This window comes from Harpia harpyja, chromosome 21, assembly GCF_026419915.1.
Source record: "Harpia harpyja isolate bHarHar1 chromosome 21, bHarHar1 primary haplotype, whole genome shotgun sequence".
NCBI lineage: Eukaryota > Metazoa > Chordata > Aves > Accipitriformes > Accipitridae > Harpia > Harpia harpyja.
The window spans coordinates 17,803,013-17,812,544 of NC_068960.1; the positions used below are offsets into that span (position 1 = coordinate 17,803,013).

Here is a 9,532-nt window from a genome sequence, read left to right on the forward strand (position 1 = left end):
CCCGTGGGACCCAACCGGGGACCCCGGACAGGGCTGGACCTGCACCCCCATCCCCGTCCTCGTGTGATGCAACGCGGGGCTCCGTGGGGCCGTGCCGGAGCTCCGCGGGGGCGGGACCAGCGGCGCCCGGGAACCCCCGGGGCCCGTCGGGCCGGCCCGAGCCCCGGGAGGCGGTGCCGCCCCCCAGCCCCCCCCACCCCGTTCCCCCCCCCCCGCCCCGCTCGGGGCACGGCGCCGGTGGGAGGCGGCCGCGCCGCAGACGCCGCTCGATCGCCACCGCGCTCACGTCGCGGAGCCGGGGCTGCCGGTAATAGCGGGGCTGCGGAGGGCTGCCGGTAATAGCGGGGCTGCCGGGGGCTGCGACCGGGTAAGCGGGCGGAGGGAGGCGGCGGCACAGTCGGGCGGAGCGGGACCCCCGCGGGCACCGAGCGGGACCGGCCGGGGAGCCCCCCCGGGGCGGGGAGCGGGGACCGGGGACCGGGGAGGATCCGTGCTGGCCGGGGAGCACGGGTGGGCACAGAGCGGGGGGTGTCCGTGCTGGAAGGGGGGTCCCTGGCTGGGGTCGTCAAGCCTGGAGCGATGGGGAGCCCCCGGGGGGGGGCCAGGGCTGCGGCCGTCCGTGCTGGCCGGGGAGCCCCGGTAGGGGGGAGCCGGGCTGTTTCTCCCTCCGGAGCCCCCCCGGCTGGGCTGTGCGGGACGGGGGGCTGCAGAGGTGGTCTCTGCAAGCGGGAACGGGACTGGGAGGTGATGGGGTGCGGCTGATTTGGGGGGTCCCATCCTGGCTGGCAGGCGGTGGGGCTGGGGGAGGCACGGCGGGTCCCAGGGGAGCCCCCGGCGAGGTCTCACTGCCTTCCCCTGGGGGTGTCCCTGCAGCCTTGACCCTTTCCCTGGGCTTGGTGGCAACAGGCCACCCATGGGGTGCCGGCCGCCTGCCAGGGTGAGCAGCGGTGGCACTGGGGCTGTCACATCAGTTACCGGGATGGCTTTTGCTCCCCTCCAACTTCAGCATCACAGCCCCCTTGCTTGCCAGCTGCCCCGGGGGCTGGCAGCGGTGGCGTGGAAGCTGGCAAGGCTCAGCCAAGAGGTGTGATCCAATTATGGCCCGGCTGCTCTGCCTGATCCTCCCCGAGGTTTTGGCTTCAGCAGGGAAGTGACCCGGTGCTGTGGCAGCCCAGGACGTGCCTGCGGCTGGCACTTGTGCCCCGGTTCTCTTCCGCTGCCTCGGGGAGTGCATCTTCTCATCCACACCAGCATGGGTGGCTGGCGGAGCCATGCAGTCCTCAGTCCTCCGCCTCTCACCCAGGATCCGGGTCCCCAGCTCAGCCCAAGACGCACCCTGGCACTGGGAGCACTGGCCGCAGGCTGGCAGGGGCAGCCATGAGGGACATGCTCTGGTCTGGGTACCGGCAGAGCCTTGTCCATCTTGCCTGGATGTGCCTGTTCTCCTCTGTGCCGGTAAGGGGCAAGCTGGGGCTGGCCCATGGGGCACCGGGGTTGGCACTACCGGGCTTTGACCCATTGCAAATGGGCTCGGCCCTGGCTTCGTCACATTTTCCTGCCCATCTCGAGGATGCCAGAATGCAGCAGCTTATCGGGGGGGACGCAGGCAGCCGGCTTGGCTGGGGAGCCAGTGGGCACCGCGGTGGGGCGGGCAGGCCAGCATGGCAGCTGGCCAGAGGCTCTGACCCAGCTCTGGGCTTGCAGAACGGTGGGGCCAGGGTGCTGGAGAAGACCTTCGAGGAGTGGATGCGGTACCGTGATGAGTGCTTGAGGAGGATGGCAAGCGAGCCCTACCCGGCAGGTACCCGGCTGTGCCCCGGCTCGGGGTCAGATGCAGGGACACTTGGAGCCAGGCGACAGCTGGGGCTGGGTTTTATCCCTCCTCCAGCATCCTCTAATGCCGGTCACCTATGGAGGGATGAGCCAGGGGACTGATGAGGGTCTCCACATCTCGGATGGGATGCCCAGGGCCGGGATGCCCCAGGGGGCCAAGGCTGGTGTGGGGCACCAGGGCCCCATTCAGGGTGATGCTGGCTCCCTCAGAGGTGCTGGCAGCAGGCTGGGATGGCAGGGCTGGATGTGGTCGTGCCACCAGCATCTGACTGTTGGCTTTTCCCCCCTCTTGCTGCCATTGGAAGGGCTCTTCTGCAACCGGACATTTGACATGTATGCCTGCTGGCCCGACGGGAGCCCCGGCACCGCCGTCAATGTCTCCTGTCCCTTCTATCTGCCCTGGTTTGAGAAAGGTGATGATGATGCTCTGCCACCCTGGAGCTGGAAGCCAGGGCTGAGCCATGCTGTGGGGGGAGAGGCTTTCGGGGTTTCCCCTCCTGCCCACTGCCGGGGGGAGAGGGACCCACAAGCAGACCTGGGGATAAGGGGACACGTGGGGCATGGAGCAGAGCCAGCTCATGCCCCACTCACGCCTGCCCTGGAAGAGGGTCTTTGGGGCTGAGCAGAGTCTGACCCATTGTCCCAGGAGAGGGGTTTGGGGGAGCTCTAGGGGAACGTGCCGGTGCTTCATGTCCGCAGTGAAACACGGGCTGGTGAGCCGCAGGTGCGGCGCCGATGGGCAGTGGGTGACGGTGAATGGCAGCCAGCCCTGGCGGGACTACTCGCAGTGTGAGGAGGAGATGGAGTCCACCGCCGAGGAGGTGGGATGCCCTGGCCCGCCCGCTGGGCAGGGACAGGCAGGGGCACCCCGGCCGCACAGGTGGGTGCTGCTTGCCTGGGCTCACCGGCGTGGTGCTCGCCTGCAGGAGGGTGCCCACCAGCTGATGGTGAGCTTCAAGGTGCTCTACACCGTGGGGTACTCGCTGTCGCTCCTGACCCTTGTCTCTGCCCTGCTCGTCCTCACTGTCTTCAGGTAAAAGAGCTGGGGGGACGTCATCCTGCCCCTTGTCCTTTGCAGCCAGTGATGGCCGAGCCGAGGGGTGCCCCTGCCACCTGCCCGGCCCCCCAACACCCTCGCTCTCAGCAGGAAGCTCCGCTGTACCAGGAATTACATCCATGCCAACCTCTTTGCCTCCTTCGGGCTGCGGGCGACCTCGGTGATGGTGAAGGACGCGCTGTTGGAGAAGCGCTGGGGCATGGAGGTGGTGCAGGTGGCCGACTGGGAGGCTCTGCTGAGCCACGAGGCAAGTGCTGCCCCATGGGGGGGCCCCGCTCGATGCTGGGCTGGAATCGGGGTGGGGACCCTTGCCCTGGAGAGGGGTGTGCAGCCAGGTGCCGGTGCCCATGCAGCCCCAGGCACCCGGTGGGTGAGCTCTTGGGGTGCCTGTGCACCTGGTGGGCAAGTTCTTGGGGTGTCCACGCAGCCGGTGGGCAAGCTTTTGGGGTACCTGTGCTGCCCATGCACCCAGTGGGTGAGCTCTTCAGGTACCTGGGCACCTGGTAGGTGAGCTCTGTGCCTGCATAGCACTGTGCACCTGCGGAATGAGTTCCTGGGGTGCCCGTGCTGCCCATGCACCTGATGGATGAGGTCTCAGGGTGCCTATGCTGTCTGTGCACCCTCTGGGCAAGCTCTCGGGGTACCCGTGCCCCCGTGGGCATGCTGCCGGCCCCACGGCAGGTCTCCTCTCGCAGGCGGCACTGGGCTGCCGGGCGGCGCAGGTGCTGATGCAGTACTGCATCCTGGCCAACCACTACTGGTTCCTGGTGGAAGCCGTCTACCTCTACAAGCTGCTGATCGGGGCTGTCTTCTCCGAGAAGAATTACTACAGGCTCTACCTCTACCTGGGATGGGGTAGGGGCCACCCGGGTGTGCGGTGGGGCTGGGGATAGTACCCGGTGTCGGCGAGCTCCATGGCCCAAACCGGCCCTGGGAGGGTGCGGGGTGGGGGCTCTGCTGACCCTGGGCATCCCCACGGTGTCCCTCGCCCTGGGGCAGGTTTCTCAGCTCAGGTGGGTGCTTGGTTTTACAGGGTTTGCTGTGTGACTTGCAGGGACCCCCGTGGTGTTCGTGGTGCCCTGGATGGCCGCCAAGTACCTGAAGGAGAATGCGGAGTGAGTGGAGAGGGATGGGGGGGTCCCACCGGGATGCTCAGCCCCAGGCTGGGGTTTGGGCTCATCTGGGGAGTGGGATGGAGACTGCTGTGGGTCCCTGACCCACCTCACCGGGGCTGGCACGCTCTGGGTCTCATCCTGCACCCCCTGGCACGACGTGATGGTGCTGCTCTCCGTGTCTCCCTGGGCAGGTGCTGGGCGCTGAATGAGAACATGGCTTACTGGTGGATTATCCGCATCCCCATCCTCCTCGCCTCCCTGGTAGGGGGGCACCCACCAGCCCCATGCCTTTTCAGAGAACACCAGCTCAGGTCCTGTTCCCGGTCCTGGGCAGGGAGGGCAGCAACCCCCAGGGCAGCTCCCAGCACAGCCCAGGAGGGAGCGGTTGGCCTCCAAGGCATCATGCTAAACGCACATGGGTTTTGGTTTTTTTTTTTTTTGCACCAGTTTGCTAACCCCCAGGCTCTGGGGGTCTGTGCTGAGTGTCAGAGAAGGGGGCTGGGGGTAGCCCCTGCTGCTTCCTAGCCGGGATTTTGGGATGGCAGTTGGGGAGGAAGGGCAGTTCTGGGGACCCAGCGCTGATGGGCTGCAGCAGTCTTGGCAGTACAGGGGGGTGCCATCTCCTGCAGCCCCCGAGGGTGCGTATTGTGGCCAGGGTGGGCTGTGAGGGGTGCGGGTGCTGGGCTATGTGTGCCCCTGCGCTGTCTCTCCTCCCAGATCAACCTGCTGATCTTCATGCGGATCCTCAAGGTGATCCTGGCCAAACTCCGTGCTAACCAGAAGGGTTATGCGGATTACAAGCTGCGGTGAGCCAGGAGGGAGAGGCTGGCCAGTCCTGGGTCCTCCCTGGTCCTGCTCCTGGGGCCATGCCACCTCCATGTCCACCTCCACCCTGCTCCTCTATTATGCACATCATTAACCGACCACCCTGTGATTAATGAAGAGCTCATCCCTGCCTGTACCTCTGCCCCAGCCCTTTAGTACTCGCTGCTGGAGGGGTCCCGTTATGCTCTTTCAGGCTGGCCAAAGCCACGCTCACCCTCATCCCCCTCTTCGGGATCCACGAGGTCGTCTTCATCTTTGCCACTGATGAGCAAACCACAGGCATCCTGCGTTACGTCAAGGTGTTCTTCACCCTCTTCCTCAACTCCTTCCAGGTGAGGTGGGAGCACGACATGTCCTTGCTCTGCCCTGGGCACACCATGGAGCAAGAATTAGGGAGTCCCCCTTCCAGCTCGCTCTTCCCATGGTTCCCCAGCCTGTGGCTGGACTCGGGGAGGGGGACATCGGCTGTCCCACCCTCAGCCCTGTTGTTGAGCACGTGACGGTGCCTCCTGTGTTCTCCGAGGCAGTGGCGGCAGGGGGAACCTCGGCCCCAGAAGTGACCAGAAATGACCTGGGGAGACTAAGCCCACCCCAGCCCTGGGAGAGGGGGTGGCGGTGGGGACTCACTCCCCTGCTCTCCATCCAGGGCTTCCTGGTGGCCGTGCTGTACTGCTTCGCCAATAAGGAGGTACGTACCCACTGCAGCTTCTCCTGCCCGGCGCTGGGGCTCAGCCCTGCCTCGGCTGGTGGCTTTGCCAACCCACCCCTCGCCCGCTTGGTCTGCGGGGAAGGCACGGCCAGGGAAAAGCTCTTCTCTCCGCTGCCATGGCAGGTGAAGTCAGAGATGAAGAAGAAGTGGCAGCTCTGGAAGCTCGACCACCCTGCGCTCTGCTGCACCCGGTGATGCGGCAACCGGCCCCGCAGAGCCAGAGCAGAGGGGCTGCTGGCTGCAAGGGGCACGGGGACCCGGCTGGAGGGCAGGGGGCCGTGGGGAAGCCGTGCTGCAGCTTTGGGCTGGGACCAGCGTCTCAGCTGTGCCACACCTGAGAGCACTGGAGCTGCTGGAGGGGACAATCCCCCCCCCCCCCGCTGCGGTCCAAAGGGGAGGCAGACACCCTTGGCTCTTACCAGACATCGCTGCCCCTTCAGAAGAGCCTCACCTTGCTTGGGCTTGGTGAGCTGCATGGGGAGAGGCACCTGCTGCTTTCTACTGCTGCCTGTACACCATCAGCTACCTCTGTCCACCAGACGTGCTCATGGAAAACCACCTTCCCGTCCACACCAACCTGGGCACCCATGGAAAGGGAGCACGGTGGCTGGAGAGGAAGCCTGGCCATCAGCAGAAGGCAAGCAGCAGGGGATGGGAGAGGCTGCTGAGGCTGGCACTGCTGCACAGATCTGCTGCCCCAGTGCCCAGATGAACAGACAGCTCCTGCTGCACCCTGGGCCATGCCAGCACTGCTCTGATCCAGGGCATCACCTTCCTACTCTCCTTGCCCTGAGCAAGGACCATCTCACCAACGGCCTGCAAGCTCCAAGACATCCATCCCAGAGTCACTCTGCAACAAAGCTCTTCATAGCGAGGTGCTGCCTCTGCATCGAACATGACATCAGCACCTGCCTCCCTCCTCGCTGCTCTCCAGCTGCACAAAATGCCAGGTTTCCTTCTCTCTGAGCCCCTCCTGCAGCAGATCCCTCCAGAGTCCCCTTTGCAGCGAGCAGAGCCAAGGCAGCAGGCACGCACATAGTTTCCTGCAGCACTTGAGCACTTTGACTGTTGTATTTACCCTGCGCATTAAGGGCAGCACTGCTTCTCCTTTGGTGGCAGGGGAAAACCACAACAGAGAGTTAAGGACTTGAGAGCATCATCTCGCTGGGAGCTGAGCCCGACCTCCCACATCCCAGGCTCAGCATCCAGCCCAGCCACCTCTCCCTTTGCAGCAGGTAGAGCTGTGAAGTCCCAGGCAGGAACCACATTCCGCTCAGGAACAGTTTTGCTGGCAAAAGGCGGGGCATTTCTGGGCCCAGCTGTGCAACAGCTGGGGTTCAAAATCTTTGTTTTCCAGTAGGGTGCCAACACATTAGCTGCCTACACTTGTCAAGCAGCCTGGTGAACCCTAGGAAGCCCAGGAGCATCTACATCTCTCTGCTGTCACAAGTGAAGCATCCGAGCCTGTGCAGTTTGAGCAGTGCTGTTCACATCTGGCTTATGGCTCCCTCCCTGGGAGTGGCCCTGGTGCTCTCCAGTAAGAGCTGGGAGCAGCAGCAGATGCCACCACTGCCCCGGCCCCCTTGCTTTTACCTTCCATAGCAGGACAGACATGCTGCTGAGTCAGTCATTCCTACTGTGCAATGCTTTACCTTGGGGAGAAAAAAAAAAAAAAAAAAAAAGCGCACTTCTCCAGCCAGAGGGAGAAAGCAGCTCTTACTCTCCACTACATGCAATTGGACACAGGTGCTTCTCCACCTCCAGCCCCCTTCACCTACAGATGCCTCTTACAGCTGCAGTGTCTCAAGGAGGGTTGCCTTGAGCACAGAAAGAGGCTGTGCCAGGCTCAGCTGCAGCTGGGTTCAAGGCTGGAGAGTCAAGCAGGAGTTTTCCTGGATCAATGTAACCCATGAGACCATTTTGCACATTAAATCTCTTTTCAGGTGTAAATAAACATTTATTTTTCAGCAAGCAGAGCATGCTGCTTCTGTCTGCTCTGAGGGAGGGAAACAGCTCTCAGGCTGCATATACAAGGGCACCAATTTGCACTTGAGCACACATGCTCCATTACAGGGGTATTAAACAGGTACCCAGAGCCCCTGGCTTGAAATAGCACTGTGTTCCCTGCCCTAGGATTATAGAGAGGAAAGTAGCAAAATAAAACACTTAAGATGATAGTGATAAATAATAGAAATGGCAACCCAAATCACACACCCGCTCTGGTACCAGCAGAGCTGTCACACACAGACCAAGGGAGCAGGTAGCTTCTCCTGGAAAGGAGTTCGATCGCTGTCTGGATTCTCCTTTGCTCTTTGCTGGGTGCTGCAAGCTCCAGCAGCCTAACACCGGTGCGTGCGCTTGGGGGACTGCTACAGGAGCTTATGCCAAAGCTGTAAGAGGCCACACTGCCTTGGGAGGAGAAAGCTGGCCCTCTTCTCGAGATCCAGGTTAGTCTCCCTGATGAGCACTGGCCCCCGTGCTTCGAGGTACTCTCTGAAATGCTGCTGTGTGCAAGAGGGGGCTGAGACAATACAAGTAACAGTTCTAAACATCAAGGACCTTGAATTATAGCACGATATGGGAGCCGTTTCCAGTTCTCTCCTGGCAGTTTCAGAATTGCATATGGAGGCAGAAAGCCCTGGCCGTACACTGGCCCATTGTCAGGCTGTTGTAGGACACAAGAGGACTGACAGACGGCAGGGATCTGAGAGTGACTCTGCTCCATTCCCACCAGTCCAAAGCCCAAGTCAGCTTAATTTGTGTTGAAATACACACCAAGAGCTTTAGTTTTGACCAGAAAGAGATTTTTATGTTGCCCTATTTAAAACTTTTGTGAGAGCTGCTCACTGGCATCCTCTCACCTGCCTGTCTCTAGTGACAGATCAGAGGTTGGCTGAAGGTTTAGAAGAGCACAGTCACACCAACAGCTCCCACCAGTCTCAGACCAGAGCTGGGCACAAGATCAGTACTTCATCCTGAGAGGAAAATACCAGCACACAACTCAACAAGGCCTAAACTCATTTCTGAATTAGTGCAGAGACAACTTTTGTCATGCAACTGGGATCTTTTGGGGGGCCAGGAAGGAAAGAGCTGAGCCCTCAGAGGAGCACATACTTTGTTACCTGTGTATGCTCTTCCTCTGCAGCTCTGGCTCTGCCTGACCACATGAATTCCCACATCACCTACCCACCTAGTGCTGCAAGGGTGTCACCTCCGACAGGAGCCAGGCAGGGCTGGGAAGCCATGGATAAGGCAGTCCCAGACCCCTCAGCATGTGACCACCTGGGAGAGGAAGCTGGAAAGCACTGTATGTATTATGGATTGTCCTGAAATAAATTAGTGAGGTTATTAATGATTCTACAACCCCATCTCCCTCCAGAGAAACCCACACACCAGAAACAGGTTTTCAGTTTTTATTACTTTATCCAAGTCAGCAAATACTATTTTATTTGGACAGCTTGCCTTAGGGTAGCACCAGACTCCCTGCTGCCTGCACAGCCACCCTTTCAGCAATGAATGCTGTTTAAAGTCCTCCATTTAAGGGATTGCCTCCCCAGGGAAACACTATTCTATAAAATCCTCTCCCCGCTGTCCCCCTTGGGCTACTCTAGCACCCCTTTAAGCCTTTGCATCTGGGTTCCTGCAGCACCTTTTCTGTGGGGCTCTCCTTTTCCTTCATACATACACTGCTGCATCTCACCTCCCCCTTTTCCCAGGCCCCCAAGCATTACAATCTATTGTATGTACCATCTTACCCCCCAAAAAACCCCTTTCTTCCACCCTATGACCTAGCAAAGCCAGCTCCAAGTCTGTGTAGTCTCTCCTTCCAGCCACCCACTTTCCTATACAGCCTACCCAGCTCTAAAGGCATTGCTGAGCCAGGGCTTCCCTTGCTCTCCAGCTGCTCCTAGGCCCCTTCATTTGGGTTTTGGTTGGTTGATTTTTTTTTTTTTTTTTCCTTCTATGAAAATGTCCTGGTTTCAGCTGGGACAG

The 9,532-nt window shown here is 61.0% G+C and overlaps 1 protein-coding gene across 1 annotated transcript; it reads left to right on the top strand.

Moving 5' to 3' along the window:
• Positions 1 to 588: 588 nt before the first annotated feature.
• LOC128134969 (glucagon receptor-like) lies at positions 589 to 7,190 on the top strand. The gene is made up of 13 exons (XM_052773356.1): positions 589 to 1,455; positions 1,705 to 1,801; positions 2,139 to 2,246; positions 2,533 to 2,654; positions 2,760 to 2,866; positions 2,981 to 3,137; positions 3,586 to 3,745; positions 3,945 to 4,005; positions 4,197 to 4,266; positions 4,723 to 4,811; positions 5,024 to 5,162; positions 5,477 to 5,518; positions 5,663 to 7,190. The coding sequence occupies exons 1-13, from the start codon at positions 1,378 to 1,380 to the stop codon at positions 5,732 to 5,734; spliced, it is 1,302 nt and encodes a 433-aa protein (XP_052629316.1). The 5' UTR covers positions 589 to 1,377; the 3' UTR covers positions 5,735 to 7,190.
• The last annotated feature ends 2,342 nt before the right edge of the window (positions 7,191 to 9,532 follow it).